The sequence below is a fragment of the Suillus subaureus genome, assembly GCF_016647635.1.
Source record: "Suillus subaureus strain MN1 chromosome Unknown BJ212scaffold_14, whole genome shotgun sequence".
NCBI lineage: Eukaryota > Fungi > Basidiomycota > Agaricomycetes > Boletales > Suillaceae > Suillus > Suillus subaureus.
In genome coordinates, this window is record NW_024538570.1 from 588,217 (window position 1) to 609,296 (window position 21,080).

The 21,080-nt window shown below is 48.1% G+C and overlaps 5 protein-coding genes across 5 annotated transcripts; 4 read left to right on the top strand and 1 right to left on the bottom strand.

Moving 5' to 3' along the window:
- Positions 1-86: 86 nt before the first annotated feature.
- Positions 87-421, bottom strand: BJ212DRAFT_1299377 (uncharacterized protein; the record flags this gene model as incomplete). The annotated part of the gene is made up of 2 exons (XM_041332860.1): positions 87-291; positions 324-421. 2 exons carry the CDS (start codon positions 419-421, stop codon positions 87-89), a joined length of 303 nt encoding a protein of 100 aa, XP_041193648.1.
- A 5,148-nt stretch (positions 422-5,569) lies between these two features.
- Positions 5,570-6,054, top strand: BJ212DRAFT_158094 (uncharacterized protein). Its single transcript, XM_041342288.1, has one exon. The coding sequence runs from the start codon at positions 5,683-5,685 to the stop codon at positions 6,013-6,015; it is 333 nt and encodes a 110-aa protein (XP_041193649.1). The 5' UTR covers positions 5,570-5,682; the 3' UTR covers positions 6,016-6,054.
- A 1,571-nt stretch (positions 6,055-7,625) lies between these two features.
- On the top strand, positions 7,626-8,120 carry BJ212DRAFT_1480458 (uncharacterized protein; the record flags this gene model as incomplete). Its single annotated transcript, XM_041340089.1, has 1 exon — positions 7,626-8,120. The coding sequence occupies one exon, from the start codon at positions 7,626-7,628 to the stop codon at positions 8,118-8,120; it is 495 nt and encodes a 164-aa protein (XP_041193650.1).
- Positions 8,121-8,258: 138 nt separating this feature from the next.
- On the top strand, positions 8,259-8,702 carry BJ212DRAFT_1270677 (uncharacterized protein; the record flags this gene model as incomplete). Its single annotated transcript, XM_041330906.1, has 1 exon — positions 8,259-8,702. A coding segment is annotated over one exon (444 nt), but the record flags the coding sequence as incomplete, so codon positions are not given.
- A 390-nt stretch (positions 8,703-9,092) lies between these two features.
- Positions 9,093-9,440, top strand: BJ212DRAFT_1270724 (uncharacterized protein; the record flags this gene model as incomplete). Its single annotated transcript, XM_041330911.1, has 1 exon — positions 9,093-9,440. One exon carries the CDS (start codon positions 9,093-9,095, stop codon positions 9,438-9,440), a length of 348 nt encoding a protein of 115 aa, XP_041193652.1.
- Between the last annotated feature and the right edge of the window lie 11,640 nt (positions 9,441-21,080).

The following is a 21,080-nucleotide window of genomic DNA, read 5'->3' on the forward strand; positions in this document are numbered from 1 at the left end:
TACAGTGCGGATGGTATGAAGAAGGATTTATGTATACAGGTACTGTTTTTTTCTGAAAGATCTCCGCTCAACGAGAATACGTGCAGTTACATGATCTCTAGTGTCCTGATGTCCATCATGTCGCCAACAGACGCCATGTCTCTAACTTGTGCGATGATGTTACGATCTGACGCGATTCTCTTGTATCCCCCGTCGCGCTGCCGCGCAAGCAAAAATGCCCCAAACGGCTGTCCAAGGCGAACAATCAATCGCAATGCCCGCGAGTGAGATTCCGAATAAACCGGCTCTTTTCTAAAGGGGGCAGCGAAGATTCGGACACGGACAAATCTTCCACGCTCTCTGTATCGTCTGCAGGGTCAGGCAGCTCAAGGAGATGCCGGGTCCATGTGCGGACAAGCAAGATCGTCCGCCAAGCTGGCATCGGCAGTGTCCGCGAGAATTGAGGCAGCTTGTCTTCCGTGGTTATATCCAGGTCATGAAGCCCATCTGCCTTGACTCCATACGTGCAACGTATCTCCTTGTTTTGGCCAGGCTTCCGCCTGACTTCTGTGACTGGGAACACAATGCAAGGCAGATGCAACCGGCGGTGCGCGAACCGTGGAGCGCTCAGGTCGTCGAGCGTCTGATACAACCTCGAAGCCGACTCTAGAGCCACTGCGCTTCGTAGAAAAGAGACCGATGACTGGATGGCTTCTTCTGATAGAGATGGCAGCTTGCATGGGGGAGCTTTGTACGAAGTGATGTCGGCTGGTAAACAACTATTGAATGTCGATGGTTTCCCGACCCAATCTAGGGCAGTGATATCGTCTGACTGTGCTATGACCTTCCGCAGAAGCCGCCCAAGTGCGTATTGTTTCTTCTCGCCATAATCCACACGTAGGCGGACGCCGAAGACGCCGGATAATGAGTAGGCGATGTCTTCCTGCAATGTTGTGACACGTGTAGACGCCCACTGGAGTGTCTCTCTGGCGCATTGCATCCCAGGACGGAAGGCTACAATGGCTCGTCGATCTATGCCTGTCGCATGCTCCAACTCCTGCATGATCGCGACAGACTCCTTGTGGTTAGAAGAGTCATCGCCGAGGTATAAAGTCCAATCGTTCTGATAAAAGAGAATGATTCTGGAAGCGAGGAGTTCTGGAGCTGTCCATCCGCGTGTGTTCCAAGAGCTATTTGCCAATGCGCCGGATTTCGACGAGGGTGGGACATCTGACAGGTAGGTGATCGTGAGCGCCGAGTGTTGATACCAGGCAAACATGGAGTTGATTGCCTCTTGGTGCTCGACACTATTGGTCTTGTCGATGCAACACGTATCGCTCCATGCCCAGCGGTACCCCGCACGGCGAGCAATTTTGCAGAACGATTGCAACTTCGCCATGCTGCCAACTGGATTCAGCTCGTACAAGACCTTGTCCTGGATATCCTGCAGCAGTGGCTCCTTCCCTTCCCACCTGTGGGATAGCATGGCATAACGGAAGTACGTCGCGACTGTCTCTTGGATGCGTTTCATTCTGAAGTCTGGATGCATGATTGTTGATGACACAAGCTCCTTGTACTCTACACTCGGTTTGAAGGCGTTTATCTGCGCCTCTCTATCACATAAGAGCCCGGTAGTGGTGTCGAGTACACGAAATGGAGCGTTTTCCAGTTGAGCATCAACGACCTTCCGAATGTCATGCGCTGCTTCGGATGGACTGATATACTGCTGGCGTAGCTCTGCAAGAAGAGTTGAGCCTCTCGACGTTTGCATTATTGGGGGCTTACTTAGGGTTAGAACGTCAGCAGCATCGTCCAATTTAAACATCATAATTTGGAAGGCCTGGACCGCTTCATCATAGCGTTGTGCACCATGAAGCGCTGTGTGCTTCAGATTGTATCCAAGGTAAGATAAAGGGTTGAGTTTGATGACCTAAGTACCACCACAATAAGCTTTGATTGCGAAATGATAAATGCCATCGCACCTTTTGCGCATCGTGAAGTGCTTCGATCCATAACATTTTCCCTGACTTGGCCTTACTGCGCTTTGCAAAGATGGTACCAGATGCGGAATCCAGCTCGATCGCTGCTGAGTATAGGTCGATAGCCCTGTCATGATCGCCTGCAGTGAAGGCAGCATCTCCGTTGACAGCACAGAGTGCGCTGCATTCTTGCTTGAAAACTGAATGAGATTCAGGTGAGGATTGTAATGTGTGATATGACTGAAGACTTGCCGGTAGACCAAGCAAGGGAGTTGGCCTCCGTTGTTATATCACCCACACTCATCATATACTGGTACGATCCGATGGCTTCCCAAAATCTACCTGCCTGAAGGAGTGCATGACAAAATTTCTGGTTTGCAGTCATCCACGACGATGCAAGGTCCCACCCGAACAGCTAAAGCACCCGGTTGAACATGGAAAGATTTTCGATTGCATATCAACGTACCACCACAAAGTCATCATATCTGGAATGAATGGCCAATCGAGATGAGAAAATGTCCATCTTGACAGCCGCAGTGAAGTGGTCAGTAGCTTCATTGTGACGCCCACCATCCAAGGCATCGATTACCAGTTGGACTCGTAAGTACGCCTGATATCCAGAGTTCAGATAATCAGTGTCAATACACGAACCTAGGCATCATTAAGTCTCACTTCTACGATACGACATGCAAGGACATCGTTCCGGCAAGTGGCAGCGAGCTCTTGCACACGTATAATTGCTTCCTCATGCTGACCTGCATTGAAGATTGCGATAGCCTGAAAACCATGATAAAGACAGGAGTATCTCGGAAAAATTTAACCTACCTTGATCAAGAGAAGAAAAATAATAATCCTTGAATCTTCGTTTGCGAACGTGAATGCGAGATCAAACGCTTGAATCGAATCCCGGATGTTCCCTTTCCCGCAGAGGGCGATGCCCTTGGAGATACAGCCTGTCAAGGAAGGCTGAATGCTGATGGACTAAGTCGTGATGAGAGTTAGCCCCTCATAGTGACCGGTGGGTCAGTATATCTCACCTTGATCGCATCCTGAAGCGCATGGTCCCAGTGGTGCTTGCGTGCCATAACAAACGAGCGATTAGCATATGAGGCGTACTTGTTGGCATTGGCATTGATCTCTTGTGTGAGAATTTTTTCAGCAGTAGACAAGTCCCCCGCGATGCATGCATCGCGGGCGGGTGTGTCGATAGCGAGGATCTGTGGCATGAAGCATGCTCAAATTGCGTTTTCAGGGTAAAACATGCAGACGTGCCCTTAAATCAGAGTCTTGAGCCTTGAAATCAAAAAGACGACATATGAGATGCGGGATGGGCTAGCAAACAACGGATAAATACCTTTGATGCCGGTGTATTGAGAGTTTCCTCATCTTTGGGTACTGCCCTCTCTGATATCGTCATATCAATACCATCATTGAGAATGCGCTTGTAGTCCATGGAGAAAGTGACGCAGTCCGTCAAGTATGGATGTTGGAAGATGGCGATGGTCCGTCGTTCCCGTACGGCCGGACCCTCATTGCTAGCCGAGAGGTGGCGCGAGGTAGCACGGTTAATGGGTACGCAAGGCGATAGTGCAGTTGGGAGGTACCACAGATGAAGGGGAAGTTTGAGTGGTTCTCCATTGAAACCTTGTGTCAAGACAATGCTTTCCGCTTGGCCATCCGAAAAATGTCCACTGACGAGAGGTTGGGGGCGCATACCCCGCGACAGGACTTTCGACGGACGGCACTTGACCGTAATGATATTTGGATGCCCTACAATAATGAATATGACTCTAATGAGAAAATGCGTCGAGATTCACCTTCTTCGGGTAAGAAGAGGACAGCAGAACCCGTAATCACTTGCTGCTCAGCAGCTAGTGGAGTAGCAAAATCTGGGGTATGGGTTGCTAGAACACATTCTTTTTGGTGGCGTGGCCAATCCTGAATATTGTTATTAATGAGGGCGTCCATCACGTGACCGTCGTAAAAGATTTACACTTTGAAGGCGTTCGGAAGTGTAATACCACGTGGATTGGCAGCAGCTACACCACATCGAGGGGGCCTGCAGAACACCTGCAAGGATAATTCACGAAAGGGATAGGGGAAAACAAGATTAAGATGAGTCTGTAGGAGGTCAGGGGGGAAAGTGGCTGGTTATGGAATTACATGGCGAATCCATTGAGCTTAAATATGACTGGAGCGCGCTTAAATTTCAGGGACTACCTCACATATCATCGTCAGTATCTTCACAAGGGTGTCGCGTGAGAGAGGTGGAGCTCACATTGACCGTTGAGCCGTTCGGGATTTGAGCTTGAGTATCGGAGATCTGTGAGGCGATACTGCTTCAAGTCCAGGCACTGTCAAGTTGTAGCATTCTAGGCCAGCTTTCAATTGCCTCAAGTGGCGTACCTTCGCTCTTCTTCCACGGTGAAGCTGAGTAAGCTAGTCAGGATCCAAAAATGACGCTGGGCGGCGGGTCATGGAGTCCCCACGAGCGCTTTACTTTGATTGCGGCGGATGTTATACATGGCTTTTTTTTATGCCGAACTTGGGACGTGCGGAATCCTGTAGCATCGTAATGCTCAGGCCGCCACCACTTCGAGTGTATAGGGGCGGAATGCGAGCGCCGAGAGTGTCTTGTTCTTAAAACTGTCCACACGACGGTTATTGAACGTTTGAACTGCTGTAGTAGGTGAGCAGTATTAGCATTGAGAAGCCTTGATACCAGTGGATTCAAATATATCAAGGACGAGGCCGCTTACCGAGTGAAGGGGACCTCCAGATACGTTGATTAGCTGGCAATCTAAGGAACAATCGCTGAAGACTTTACTAGTTTCATTTGGACGGATACAACTTGATTCCCCGATGACTTGATCAGGCTGAACTTAAAATAAAATGCGATGCTCCCCGTTGAAAAGTAAGAAGCTGAGGTACAGACCCAAAAGACACTGCCTCTTGCCTTGCGGCTAACATGTAACATTCCGTGCGCCGCGCACGTAGACACATGTTATACCAGAGCATATACGCACGGGTAAGTAGCCACATGTGTAATACTTCCCCTCCATCAACTAGTGGCGTAAATGACCAGGGATCACCCTACTCCGGATCGTCTCCTCGGGGTCGATTCGTCACAGCTCCATTTACCGAGGTGCCACAAAGAGAAGTGTCAGACAAAGGTACAGGATTCAACGTTCAGCCTGGATAAGCTTGACATGGACACTCGGTTCCCGACCCTACAATAAGGGAGAGGGTTCTATTGGCAGATATAAACGTACTAGTATGGCAATTTGTTATGTAATCAAATTTACCAGGCCCACATCGCTCGCGTTTCAATGCTGTAGCAATCACACAGCTGAGATCCGTCTCACTCTCGTTGTCTATCTTCACTGTATAGTGACATCATCCGTGTATGCTGGCTCATGTCAAGAACTGGATTTTTTCGCAGTTATTGCATCGGCCTCCCCCTTGGATGTATTCCAGCGTGCAAGAGATCGAGACTAAATATCTGTCTCGTCCATCCCAGCCTCAGGCCTTTTGGTTCCCCGCTGCACCAAGTCACATTTTGTTCGCGCCCTTACCACCCACTTCGTTAGATCGCGCGCTGTCCTTCTGGCAAAATCATTAACCCCGCTGTCTTAGATGAATTGGTGATTTTCCCCCTTCCTGTTGATCGTCCTCGCCGGTTGCTTCCCTTGCTGTATCCTTGGATGGATCGTCTGAGATCTCTATGGCTCTGAGGTGGCTGCCGTCCTTCGCCGCCCTCTTCCACCCACATACCTTTACCATTCTGTTCTATCTAACCCTTTGCCTTAGACACTATTGCCGACTGAGGTTTTGGTCAGCCGCTTGTGTCGTGTCTCTATCACCACTTTATCTGATGCCGTCTGCTCTATACATTTACCCGACCGCCCTGCCTTGCATCCTTGCCAACTTCTACCTTTGTCTCACTGTCCCTCTTACTCTCTCGTCGTCGTTTCTGACTCCAAATCAGCACTCATATCTCCTTGTACGGGATGCTCTTGGTGAAGACGCCTTGGCGCGTTCCCGGAGTGTTGGATGAAGCCTTTTGCCTGCCCTCCACTGTTCACAATATATGCGATTATCCTAGATACTATGATGCACTTTAATATCTCCATTATCATTCTGCCATATTTGCCTCTACTGAGAGGTTCTGTTCTTGATTCGCGTATCTGTGTAGTATAAAATCGCCTGGAAATCGATTTGGTTGACACTTGGCTTGAACAGCGATATAGCGATTGCTACTCGTCTTGCTGCCTATGTGGTATCAAGACGCTTGATAATCGGGATCGGAGTAAAATCTTGTGTTACAAGAGGACACACCTATGTTGACGGAGTTGGGAACTGGCGCGGACGCGGCGCTACGATGTTTTACTAGGCAAGATGACATTCATCACAGGTCGCTGTCAGCATCTTCAGCTTCTTTGTTCAAGAACTCTGGCAAGATGTCTGTAATTCTTGTCACCGGATCTTATGATCATGAGATCAGGTTCGGGGAAGCGTAGAGTGGAATCTGTTCGCGTACTATAGCAAGATCTGGAGAGTTTGGCATGAGCAGCACGTTTTCCTATTTCCGTCGTCGAGACTTACGAGGCTCAACAAGTAAATTGTTCTGCCATCTCACCCGAGTAATCCCCTAGTGAAATGATGTCCCGTTTGATCTTCATGTATGAATTTACTGGTGTTATTCTATTTTAGCAAACGCCTTCTGGCTGTGGGAATTCACAAACATTTACGAGATTACCACCTCCTCGACAGCCGGGTCAGTGCGTATCTGAGTATTTCCCACCATCCCATCCATTTATCCACTTTAGCTAACGTCGCCTGGTACAATACTACGTCACATGGAGAAGCAACTGATCCAATCGGATCATCCAAACCGACCGAGCTCAGCTGCTAAATCAGGAAACTCGAATGATACTTATCCTAGTAGTACATTGCACCGCGATTGCACAGTATCATTATGTCCAGCGAGACAGGAGATAGACACTGCAAAGAGTGTGTGGGAATGTGTTGTTAAGTGTATGTTATAAAAATAAGATGATAGCATCCCCGGAAAACGCACCTTGGACCAGTACCAAGTGGCACCCCAACCAGGACCCTGAAAACCAAAAGTTTTCAACATCATGCCCAACAGCGCCCTTGATGCCACTAGGCATCAAAAGACTCTATCAAACCAATTTTCTCCACTATATAGACCTACACTAGCTCTACCATTAATAACCAGAACACAGAAGCCTGTTGCACAAGGTGCCAGTGGATGACCAAGTAGACACTGCCCCTACATGGGCAAGCCTAAGAAACAAAGAAAACATATTCCTTGGACCATCTAACAGATCAATCCCCAAACTAATAAGTAACCCTTCAACCCCATCGAGAGTAACAGATACAGCAACTGCAAGAGCTGAGCTAGTCAGCAAAAGAATGTTGATACCAGTGGCAGGAGCGTCCATTGAAGACCTGATGAATGCACTATTTGAATTCACACTCAACACTCTAGGAGTGATGCAACTACAAAGGGACATGCTGAGAGCAATTGCAATCCTACTGGGACAAGCCAATCATGAATTGAAAGCAAAGAAAATTGCAGAAACCACATCCCTCCATATGATAGGAACCTTCAAACGCCTAGAAAAAATAGTTGACTCCTTCATGGCCATATCACTACAACTAGCAGTCATGGCAACAGCCTCTGAAATGATCAAGAAGAATGCTGAGGACATCACACAGCTTAGGACCACTATGGCAGAAACCAAATCAGCGCAGCCACCACCCAATCCACTGGTCAATGCACACTCCTACAGCACAGTAGTCCAACAGAGCGCACCAATCCCAGCCCCAATCTCGGCAGCCCTTACTAGAGCAGCCACCAAGGAACGCCAGATCCTACTTGAACCCATCACTAGCAACACACTCTATGAACCTAACGAAAACTTTGCAGACACTGCCAAGAAGTATGAACAGCTACTAACTGCAATCCAAACTACCGACTCTCCTGATCTGCTAATTAAAGCCACCACCCACCTGCAAAATGGTGGACTCATTATTGAATTAACCACAGCTGAAGCTGCGAATTGGATCCATCTGCCAGAAAACAGAGTAAGGCTCACCGAAGCGCTCAATCTGTCAGCCTCTATCAAGGAATGAAGATTCTCCACCATATTTCCATTCCTACCAGTCACAGCAAATGTCAAAGACAGGACCTGGCTCCAAGCATTAGAAACGGAAAACAAACTACCGATAGGATCCATTGAAGCAGCAGGTTGGATTAAGCCAAAAACCTGGAGATCCTCAGACCAAAGGGTAGCTCATGCAATTTTCCACTTTACTAACCCCTCAGCAGCCAACACCACCTTACACGATGGTATATACATAGGCCAAGAAAAACTACACCCACACAAGGACAAATGGGAGCCAGTCCAATGTGTCAAATGCCAGCTATGGGGCCATGTAGCCAAAGAATGCAAAGCCCCAAAGGACATCTGTGGTACCTGTGGAAAGAACCACCAGACTGACACCTGCAATGCATATCACACATTCTATTGCATCAGCTGCAACTTACATGACCATGCAAGCTGGAACAGAAACTGCCCAGAGTTCGAGAATTGCTGCACAGGAATTGACACCAAGCTCCCAGAAAACTCCATGCCCTACTTCTCGACTAACGAAGATTGGACTCAGGTTATGTTAGCCCTGAAACCAGCCGAACAGCCCCTCACCAATCAATGACCGACCTTCTGACAGACCAACCTCCCATTCGAAATCAACCCACCACCTCAGAACAGAAGATCCTATGGTAGACCTTCAAGAGGAGCACCCACTCACTTCACTTGACCTTGATCATGTGCTTTCACCCCAACAGGATCAAACTCCATCCCAATCCTGACGGGATGGGGAACAGAGAACTCCCAACCATCAACCCAAAAACCATCTACACCTCTGCCCCCAGCCTCAAAGGAACTAGCAACCCCGACAACAACACACCCTCAACCAAACACCTCAACCACCTCAAACAATTTGTCTCTCTCTCCCCCACCCCCATCCCCCTCAAGCACCTCAAGCAATTCAAGCCCATGGATCCCCACCCCCCCCCAAATGAATGAACAACAGAATGACCCAATGATTAGATTACATGTATGGCAGCAGAATCTCAACACCTCCCTCACCGCACAACACTCCCTCCTCAATGGTCCCATCACCAACAAATGGGATGTGATAGCACTACAAGAACCACACATAAACCACATGAAAAACACAATATCATCACCATACTTCCATGCTATATACCCAACAACTCACTTCTCTTCTCCCAAAACCACCTCACACGCTGTTACTCTAATCTCTAAATCCCTTAATACTAACTCCTGGCAGCAAATCCCCTTCCCCTCCCCTGATGTAGTCGTCACTCAATTTCTTGGCCCATTTGGACAATGCACAGTGTTCAACATCTACAACAACTGCACCTGAACAAAAACCCAAGAAACCTTGGCAGCCTTCCTCAAACACGAGATCATGAGACTATGACCATCAACCAATGACCATATGATCTGGCTAGTGTTACAGTAATGGTTGCCCCCTATCATTTTCTCTCGCTACCTTCCTCTGTATTACGTCATGACCGCACTTAGCCGTGCCATCACTAGACTATTCCTTTCTTTTGCTTACCTGTGTATCACAGCGCGACCGCCTCATGCCATCGTTAGCTGATGTCATTCCCCTTATCTCTGACTCGTCTTGATGACGTCATTTCCTTATCTCTGACTCGTCTCGATGATGTGTACGTACCGGCCCTAAAGCAGGCCTTACCTATATAAGCAGGGTCTTGTACTTAGCTAGACTTCACTTTAATCTACTAGGTTTCACCCAGAACATCCTTCGCTTAAGACCCCCAATCTTAAGCGTCCGCATCGATATTCAAGTCGGAGACACTCTCTCTAACTTGTCTTAAGAAGCCTTACATTCGTGAGGTTACGACCCGACTTTAGACGTCACTCTTATCAAGTGTCTATTGTCGCACCTATCCTAGTCGACCTACGGTTTACCGTAACAAAAGATTAAAGTCCTCCTACGACCCTCCCCATCAAGGAGGTTAACCAGAAACCCAGACGACCCTCTCCATCAAGAGAGGTTAACCAGACTCAGCAAGAGAACGATAACATTCCCCTGAAACCGAAGCATCACTCGACTACACGTCAGGATGTCTACAACAACTACCACCCCAGAATTGAAGGCCGGAGCCCCATCTACCTATGATGGAAGTCCCTCCCAAGCCCTACGATGGTTATATGCAGTTAAGGTGTACTTTGCGCTTAATGCTACCATCTATAATACCGACGAAAAGAAGGTCATCACCGCCCTTGCTTACATGACAGAAGGAAGCGCCATGGGCTGGGCGCTGACCTTCTATACCGAAGTTGATAACTCCGCCGCTAAGACGTACGGAACCTTCGTGAACTTTGAAACCAAGTTCAAAGAGGCCTTCGTACCAGCCGATGCCACCGGAACCACCATGAATAAGCTCCGCACGTTGAGGCAGACAGGCGACCTCGCATCCTATATCGCCAGCTTCAAAACGCTTGCCGCACAAGCAGCTGTGAAACAGGACGCTGTCCTTATTACGTTCCTCAACGACGGACTGAAGAAGGGAATCGTTAACTCCGTCTACCAGATGGAAACCATCCCTGTAGATTTCGACAAGTATGTCGCCGCCGTCATTCGACTAGACAGTAACTACCAGAGAGGAGCTGTGTACCGATCAAATCATCGTACCACTACCAAACCATCGGGACAACGATACGTTCCCAGACCCTCCATCGACCGACACGATCCAAACGCTATGGAGGTAGACCGACTCACTGAAGTTGAAAGAAGTGACCACATGAAGAAGGGACTTTGCTTCACGTGCCACCAGAAGGGGCACATGACTAAAGCATGCCCACAGAAGAAGAAGATTCCTGTTCGCAGAGAAGAGATAAGCGACAGTGAAGAAGAAGATACAACGATCCGTCGTCTCGCCGAGGATTTTTGATGTGGAAGATGGGATCGACGTCCATATCTTCCGATGTACCCATAAGACTTGTACAGAGTATTGGAATAAGAAAGGAACTCCGCGTTCCCATTTCCCTAATCTCCAAGACACGTCTGAAAACCGTCGAAACAACAGCAGTCGTTGACTCCGGCGCCGCCAGAACCTTTATCTCCGAAGAATTCGTCAAGACTCATAGCATCCGAACGCATAAACTATCGAAACCATTTCGGGTTACAACCGCGGATGGGAGTTATGCAAAGGGGGGCGCTATCACACGATATTGCGTCCTCATCGTCAAGATAGACGACCGATCAATGATCGGAAAGTTTAACATCATGCGACTAGGTCGACGTGATCAGATTTTACTCAGGATTCCCTGGCTACGCGCTATGGACCCAGTAATCCAATGGAAGGCGGAAACGCTAGAACTCTCTCGAACTGAGAAGAGTGATCAGATCGAGGAGGAAGTCGATCAAGAACGAAAGAAGAACAGACTACCTCCTCTCTTTCGTAGAAAGGAGACGAGAGAAGAACCGATCCCAGTTGTAGTGCTGCCGAAGGCGCCTCCTAGGGAAGCGGTTGAACAGAGGCCATTGCATGCCACAATAGAAGAGATTGATGATGAAGAAGCAACCCCGTCAGCGTTGCCCAATCTAGACCCTATACCAGATGATGATGACGACTCCTTCGACACAAAGGATGATGTATGGACGACTGGTTACGCACCACCGGTGCGAGAAATCTCCACCTACCATCTAGAAGATGATGAATTTCTAGTCGAATACCCTGCCGACACCTCAGAACTCCGGGTAATCACCAACGTCTCACTTGACACCCCTTTGACGAAAGACGGGACTAGCATCGCGGAGCAACAACCCAAGATCACCCCCCTGACACCACCTGCTGAATACACGAAGACAAGTAACAAAGCTCAGCAGTTTGCGCTAGCTGCCGGGCTCGAACAAAAGAAGAAATCATTTGAGGAACTCGTTCCCTCTTATCTTCACAACTTTGCCGATATCTTCGCAAAGGATGGCTTGAATCAGCTACCGCCGGAGCGACCTGGTATAGACCACCGCATAGAAACAAAGCCAGGTTTCATTCCTAAAACATCTAAGGTGTACCCGCTATCTGAAAAGGAGCAGACAGCGGTTAAGGCTTTTATTGACGAAAACATTCAGAAAGGGTTTATCTCCGAATCAAAATCACCGCAAGCCAGCGGTTTCTTTTTCGTAGGAAAGAAGAGTGGAGACCTCCGTCCTTGTCAAGACTACCGGTATATCAATGAATGGACCGTTAAGAACGCTTACCCACTCCCACTGCCGCTCTCCCTGGTCACTCGGTTACATGGTGCCAAATATTTTACGAAGATGGACGTCCGGTCTGGATACAATAACATCCGCATTCATCCGGAAGACCGATGGAAGGCTGCCTTCACCACAGAATACGGGCTTTTTGAGCCCAACGTCATGTTTTTCGGTCTCTGCAACTCCCCGGCCACTTTCCAGGCGTATATGAATAGAACATTCCAACAGGAGATTAATGAAGGATGGCTCGTTATATATATGGACGACATTCTCATATTCTCCAACGACCTCACTTCCCATCATAAACATACCCGACACATCCTTGAAAGAATTCGACAAGAGAAACTTTTCCTTAAACCGGAAAAGTGCACGTTCGACGCGGAAGAAGTGGAGTACCTCGGGATGATCATTCGCCCTGGATGTGTAGCAATGGACGACGCCAAGACCAACGGTATTCAGGATTGGCCTACCCCCACTTCGGTAAAAGAAGTTCGGTTGTTCTTGGGATTCTGCAACTTCTACCGGAACTTCATTTCCCATTACTCCGACATCGCCAGACCGTTAATTGATCTTACCAAGAAAGACGTTAAATTCCTTTGGACCGAACGATGCACGTCTGCGTTTTCTGAACTGAAAGAATGCTTTTTGAAGCAACCAGTCCTCCGCAACCCTGATCCCGCCAGACAGTTCGCAGTTGCCACCGACACATCCCTAGTTGCCACCGGTGCGGTGCTACTCCAGACGGACGATAATGGTGTCTATCACCCTTGTGGATATTTGTCTCAGACATTAAACCCCGCAGAACGAAACTACCAGATCTTTGATCGTGAACTCCTCGTGGTCATCCGCGCATTAACCAAATGGCGTCATTATTTGGAAGGAAATCCCCATCCCGTCATTGTATTCACCGACCATAAGAATCTCCTATACTTCAGGACAGCCCAGAAGTTGACCCGTCGCCAAGCACGATGGCAGTTAATCCTGTCATGCTATGACATTGAGCTGCACCATGTTGCAGGAACTAAACTCGTCGCTCCTGATGCCCTTTCCCATCGCCCCGACCACGGATCAGATTCCACCGACGATAATACCAATGAAACCCTCCTCCCAGATTCTATGTTCGTCCGACTCCTTGACGTTGAACTCATGACCACTCTGGTGAACCCCGATCCCTCCGACCCTGACCCCATCTTTACCGCCGCCTCTGATGCCCTGGATGGCATGTCCCTCCCTCCCATGAAATCCGCCCTCTCCGACTGGAAAATCACCAACGATATCCTTTATTATAAGGACCGCGCCTATGTCCGCCCCGCCGGACGGCGCCTCATTTTGGAACGATGTCATGACCACCCCACTGCCGGCCACCCTGGCCGTTTCAAGACAGAGGAATTGGTTAAGCGTGATTTTTGGTGGCCTGCTATGGGCACCTATATTCGTAAATACGTTGAGGGTTGTGCTCTTTGTCAGCAGATGAAATCCGATACTCATCCGACGACCCCCCCCCTTGTTCCCATTCCCTCCGTCGCCGCAGCCCCTTTCACCCAGGTCTCGGTCGATCTTATCACTGATCTTCCCCCCTGTAACGGTTTTGATTCTGTCATGGTCGTGGTCGACCATGGGCTTATGAAGGGGGTAATTCTTATCCCATGTACCAAAACCATAACCTCTGAAGGAGTCGCCAACAAATTCTTCAAATACGTCTACAGGCGATTCGGCCTACACGAGAAAGTCATTTCAGATCGCGGTCCGCAATTCGTATCCAAGTTCTCCCAGGCCCTTGCCAAACTGCTGAAGTACGATATAGCGGCATCGACCGCCTACCACCCCCAGACCGACGGACAGACAGAACGGCTCAATCAAGAGCTAGAAACGTATCTTAGAATCTACTGTCGAAACAACCCCGAAAACTGGGTAGAGCAGCTTCCTATGGCGGAATTCGTCCACAATCATCGCAAACACGACTCTCGCAATGCATCGCCATTCTTTCTTATGATGGGATACGAGCCACGAGCCCTTCCGCATGTCCTCCCCAGTTCTACAGTTCCTGCCGCAGAAGACAGACTCCGCACGCTCCAAAAGTCTAGAGAGGAAGCACTCTCTTGCCACAACCTTGCGATGCAACGTATGGCAGAAAGAACTCATGGGCAGAAGTATCATCCTTGGAAAGTTGGAGATAAGGTTTGGTTATCCGGGAAGAACTTAATCACACAGCTACCTTCGCGAAAACTCGCCCCCAAACGATATGGTCCATTCCCAATCACCGCCGTCCTATCCCCCATCACATTCACACTCCGATTACCATCCCAGTGGAAAGTTCACCCCACGTTCCATGCTTCCGAACTATCGTCCTATCACGAAACAGAGATTCACGGACCGAACTTCCACGATCCACCCCCTGACGTCATCGATAACGAGGAAGAGTATGAAGTTGATGCAATCTTATCGCACAAAGGAACGGGTAAATGAAGACACTATCTCTTATCTTGGAAAGGCTATTCGTCAGCCAGTAACGAGTGGGTTCCAGAAGAAAATCTTGGTAATGCCTCCGCCATCCTTGACGCCTATAAAAAGGCCCACGGATTATAGACTCTCCCCCAGAATGTCCCACCTCGAACGACTACGCCTTTGTATACTCCGTATTCAAGAACTCACAGCGGCCATGGACAACGTTGCTGAAGGAAACACTCACCCTCTAACTCTTCTCGATTATCAGACCGCCACCGCCGCTAATCTTGCACAACACGCATCTCCCCCTGAAACATCACCACCTGCTTCGGATTCCACCCTTACTCTCACCGACGACTCCACCCTCACAGACTACTTCTCAGTCATTGATCAAGTCGAAACCAGTGCCCTGTTCGAATCCGCTATCACCTCGCAGCAGTACGCTATTGAGATAGACCGTCTCCTCGGAGAAAGAGGAGCAATCTCTAGCGGCCTCATAATTAGGATTATCAGAGATGCCAGCCTTATTGACCGCACCGCTGCGCTTCTTGATGATGAACGTCATCAAACTATCTTTCATCACCTCCATATACGCATTCGTAATACCGCAATCCGTCTTCTTCCAGAAGACACCAGGGACGCTATCAGAGAAGCCATACACATCGTCACTGAACGAATTGCTCTCAACCCCATCACTAGACCACCATCACCCCATGTCACCGTTCCCGTACCACCGCCAGCTCCTGCTGCCACTACCGTGGAGCATCAGGATAATAATATCCCTCCTATTGCCGTACTTAACGTACCGGCTTCTCCTTCACCTGACCCAGTCGTCCGCACCACGCGACGACTCCCACTCAAACGAAGGTCTTCCCGCCTCGCCACCAAACGAGCCGCATCCGTCTCTCCTACCAAACCACCACTCAAGCGATCCCGATCACCATCTCCCCCAAACCAGTCCTCATCCGTCACCATCGTGAAAACGTCACTGGTCGATAATGTCATATGTCGTAATTGCCACACCGCTGGTCATCGACACAAGAACTGTCCCGCGTACTACTGCAGAGTCTGCAAAGAATACGCACCTGGTCACCTGTCAGTCTTTTGTAAAGACTTGAAGGGAGAAGCGGTCATTCCATTAGTATGGACTGACATCGGTTTTTACGACGCACTCGCTCGATGGGAGATTGAGCAGGACGCCATCGCTCACACTGAGCATTTGGCGCAATCTCTTACTATCACGGAGGAACAAGACGACCTCCTCGATTCCAACTACGACGCAGACCCCGTCTACTGGGCTAATCAAGATATGTGAAGTCGGTGACTTCATCGCTAAACGAGGGGTAATGTTACAGTAACGGTTGCCCCCTATCATTTTCTCTCGCTACCTTCCTCTGTATTACGTCATGACCGCATTTAGCCGTGCCATCACTAGACTATTCCTTTCTTTTGCTTACCTGTGTATCACAGCGCGACCGCCTCGTGCCATCGTTAGCTGACGTCATTCCCCTTATCTCTGACTCGTCTTGATGACATCATTTCCTTATCTCTGACTCGTCTCGATGATGTGTACGTACCGGCCCTAAAGCAGGCCTTACCTATATAAGCAGGGTCTTGTACTTAGCTAGACTTCACTTTAATCTACTAGGTTTCACCCAGAACATCCTTCGCTTAAGACCCCCAATCTTAAGCGTCCGCATCGATATTCAAGTCGGAGACACTCTCTCTAACTTGTCTTAAGAAGCCTTACATTCGTGAGGTTACGACCCGACTTTAGACGTCACTCTTATCGAGTGTCTATTGTCGCGCCTATCCTAGTCGACCTACGGTTTACCGTAACAGCTAGGGGATTTCAACAGACATCACCCCCTATGGGATGAAGACCAAAATATGCAACTATTTACTAATCAATATCTTAACGCAGCACAACCACTACTCAACCTTATAGCCAACTACAGAATGATCATGATGTTACCAAAAGGCCTGCCGACCCTCCAATCCTCTAGTTCAAAGAATTGGACTTGCCCAGACAACATTTTTTGCACTGAACACACAGGAGAATCATTCATCAGCTGCACCACTAACCCTGCATTACAAGGACCAGCAACAGACCATGTCCCCATTCTCAGTATACTCAAGCTTGAAATTCCCCAAGCCACTACAGAGATCAAGCACAACTTCTGTGAAACAGACTGGGAGGAATTCAAGAGACAACTAGAGCTCGAGCTGGCTAAGATCCCACCCACTCAACCATTAGTAGCTAATGACAAATTCCAAACAGCAGCCAGCAATCTTACAACCTCCATTCAAGCCACCATCAAACAGGTCATCCCAAAGTCCAAGCCAAACCCCCACTCCAAATGGTGGTGGACCAGAGAACTAACCATGATGAGGCAAGAAGTCGCAAAACTCAGTCACCTGTCATATCGGAACAAAAATTATGCTAACCATTACAGTCATGAGGAACACCACATTAAACATAATCAGTATGCTGAAGCCATCAAGCAAATCAAGAAGGAACATTGGACAGCTAACAAGTACCTTACAGCTACGGCAGGTGATGGCAGACTATCAAGAATCCCCACACTCAAATGCCCAGGAGGAGGCACAGCAGACACTAATGAAGAAAAAAGCGCAGCTCTAGTGCAAGCTTTCTTCCCACCACCCCCTGAAACCACCTCAGTACCTGAGGACTTCAACTACCCAGAGGCAGTCCCAACATCAGCACCAATAACCTCTGACTAGCTCCAATAACCTCTGACCAGCTCCAATGTAGTATCTCAAAGTTAAGCCCATACAAGGCCCCAGGCCCTGATGGGATTAGTAATATAATCTTTAACCGCTGCACTGACCTGCTATGTCCCTATCTCCTCCACTTATTTAGAGCAGTCTTCACACTCAACACGTATTACAACCCATGGCGCAACTTCACGACAGTAGTGCTACAAAAATCAGGCAAGCCTGACTATACTGTTACTAAAGCTTACAGACCAATCGCACTCCTCAATACAACCTGCAAGCTATTAACTGCCGTAGTAGCTGACCAAATGACATACCTGCTAGAACATCATGAACTCCTTTCTAGTACACACTTTGGTGGATGACCTGGACGATCCACCATGGACTCTCTTCACCTTCTCAAGGCAACCATCAAAGATGCCTGGCGACAAGGAAAGGTAGTATCAGCACTATTTCTAGACATTGAAGGAGCCCTCCCCAATGCTGTAACTGACTGTTTGCTACATAATATGCGCACATGTTGGCTCCCCAAATCATTAGTTAGCTTCACCAAACAATTACTAACAGGAAGATGCACACAGCTAAAATTCAATGGCCACCTATCAGAATGGATCCCAATCACTAACAGTATAGGCCAAGGAGACCCTCTCTCAATGATCCTGTACATAATCTACAACTCCAATTTAGTCAATATAGCAGTAGGCCACTCAAAAATGGAACAAACCCTTGCCTTCATTGATGACACTGCATTCATTGCCATCGGCAAAAACTTCCATGAAACGCACACTATCTTGAAGGACATGTTGGAAAGAGAAGGAGGAGGCTACATATGGGCATGAGATCATAACTCCAAATTCAAAACATCCAAATTTGTGCTAATGGACTTTTCTATGAATTCAGTGAAGGACTGACCGCCCTTAGTCACTTGCAGCACCATGATCACGCCAATGGCAACACACAAATTTTTGGGGGTTATCCTTGATCAAGCACTGAGATGGAAAGCACACATAGCATATGCCATCGCAAAAGGAACAGCATATGTCTTACAGCTGCATTGTATTTCATCTACCTCTACAGGTGTCCCACTCTCATTAATGCATCAGTTATATTTATCAGTAGCCCTACCCAAAATGCTCTACACAGTCAATCGCTGGTTACACCCTATTTTCATCGGAAATGAAGACAAGCAGCAACTTGGATCCATTGGAACAGCCCAACACCTAGGCCGTGTCCAAAGACTAGCTGCACTAAGTATCACAGGAGCAATGTGTACTACAGCCACTGACATATTAGAAGTCCACACGAAACTGCTACCAATGGAGCACAGGATGCAGAACCTCTGCTATCAAGCAGCAGTACGACTAGCCGTTCACCCTAAGTCCCACCCTATGCACAAACCAGTCTGGAAAGCAGCCAAGAAGTACATCAAATGTCATCGATCATCTCTCCACCATCTATTCCACACCTCCCAACTCAACACCACCTCCATTGAATCCATCACCCATAGCAGACACCCACCAAACAACTGCAAATTATACTCAACTTACATCACCAAAACAAGAGAACAAGCTATAGCAAAGCATGATGCCAATGAAGACAAGATCAAGATATATTGTAATGGTTCAGGCATAGATGGAAATGTGGGCGCAGCAGCAGTTTTATATAGATGAGGACATCCCTGCCCAAGCACGCTAAGATACCATCTTGGCTCCATTGATGAACACACAGTATATGAGGCAGAATCAGTAGGACTGACACTAGCAGCGCAGCTCCTCTCAGCAGAGGAGGATATCATGTACCCTGTCACAATATATGTCAATAAGCAAGCAACAATCAAATCTGGTGACCTGTTTTCTACTAAACTGGGCCACTACCTGATAGACCACTTTCACAGCACAATAGATGGGTTGAAGAAAGCTAGCAAGGATCATAACTTCAAGGTCAAGGTCCATTGGATCTTGGGTCATGGTGGAGTAGAGGGCAACAAGAAAGCAGATCAAGAGGCAAAGACAGCTGTGAAGAACCAGAGTGACAACAGTGCCATCCACTGCCTTCCACCATATCTGAGAAAAGGCATTCTCCCAAGCAGCCTCTCTGCACTGAAACAAGCACAGCATCAGGAATCCACAGAGAGATGGGGTAGATACTGGTCCAATTCCCCTCACTATGCGCGCACCATTGAAGTAGACCCCCACCTCACTGCAGCAAGCAAATCGTTCATCTCCCATGCCCAACACCTACCAAAACGCCACATAAGTCTCCTGCTATGGCTCCACACACGTCACATAACACTCAACCAACACCTACACCGCATCAGGAAAAGCACCACTCCCAACTGCCCTCACTGTGAAGGTGTCCTCGAGACAGTACAACATTACCTTCTGCTATGCCCACACTACACACACAATAGACACATCCTTACCTCCATCCTCAAAAGATGAGCCTCATCCATCATGTATTTGCTCACCAATGCTAAGGCCACAGTGCCGCTCATACACTTTGTCAATAGCACCAGAAGATTGAAGCCCACTTTCAGTGACATTCCCCCTTCCTCATGCTGAAATCAGATAACAATTGTACCCATAAACAGATCAGCAACGCATGATTCCCATCTACACACCTTAATTATTATCACTCGCCAACACAGGGCAACAGGCACCATCTGATGGCCCATCTGGAGAATTAGCCACAAAGAGACCTAGGAGACAGACAGGGCAGAGAATTTTCATCAAAGAGACACAGTACAAAAGGTTTTATCAGCAAGCACATCACGCTGGACCCATCCTACCTCTTTCTTTCTTTCTTTCCACACTCCATTTCACTCACCTCATGCAAAGATCACTTAGGCAATCCAAGTACATGTATATTCCCCAACACATGACAGGCCCATCACAATCACAAACTGTATTAACACAGACCCATGGAGTAGCAGACTCATGCATCTAAAACGGCCAGCAGGAACAGTGGACTGGCAGGGATCAAACCCTCATCAGGGCATTTGCAGAGTAGGAGACACGGTGGAGGACACAGGTGTCCTCCTTTCCTAGATAGAAATGTCCTACATAGGGTACTGTACCCCAACCAGACAAAAATTGGATTTAAAAAAAAAAAAGATGATAGCATAGTTGCATCATGTTGGGATTCCAAGAGCAGGCTGTTGTCAAGGTTGAACATTGATGCAGCAACACAGGAATCACAGCCTCAGGGTCTGCAACTACATGGAACAAGGGAATTGTCTGATTGGCATCAGAAGGGCTCCTGCATTCCTCACTTATCAGAGGAGATGACAATGTGTGCAAGAGTGTTTTACTATAATAAGGCATGAAAGAGCTGCTCAGCCTCTGTCCAAGCCAAAGGATCAACATACATTGCAAAGTATTTCAGCAAAGGAATTTCTGAATGTTGCATGACTGTAATGATATCTGCAGCAGTTTGTACACGAGAAGATGGTGTTGTGTTATTGGAATGAGACAAAGTTGAGAATAGGCCAGTCCAATGGGCAAAAGTCATTCTGAATCTTCAGCATGAGAAGGGCAGGAAGGTCAGAGGTGGACAGGACCAAGTTAAGAGCCATGTGCACTAACAGAC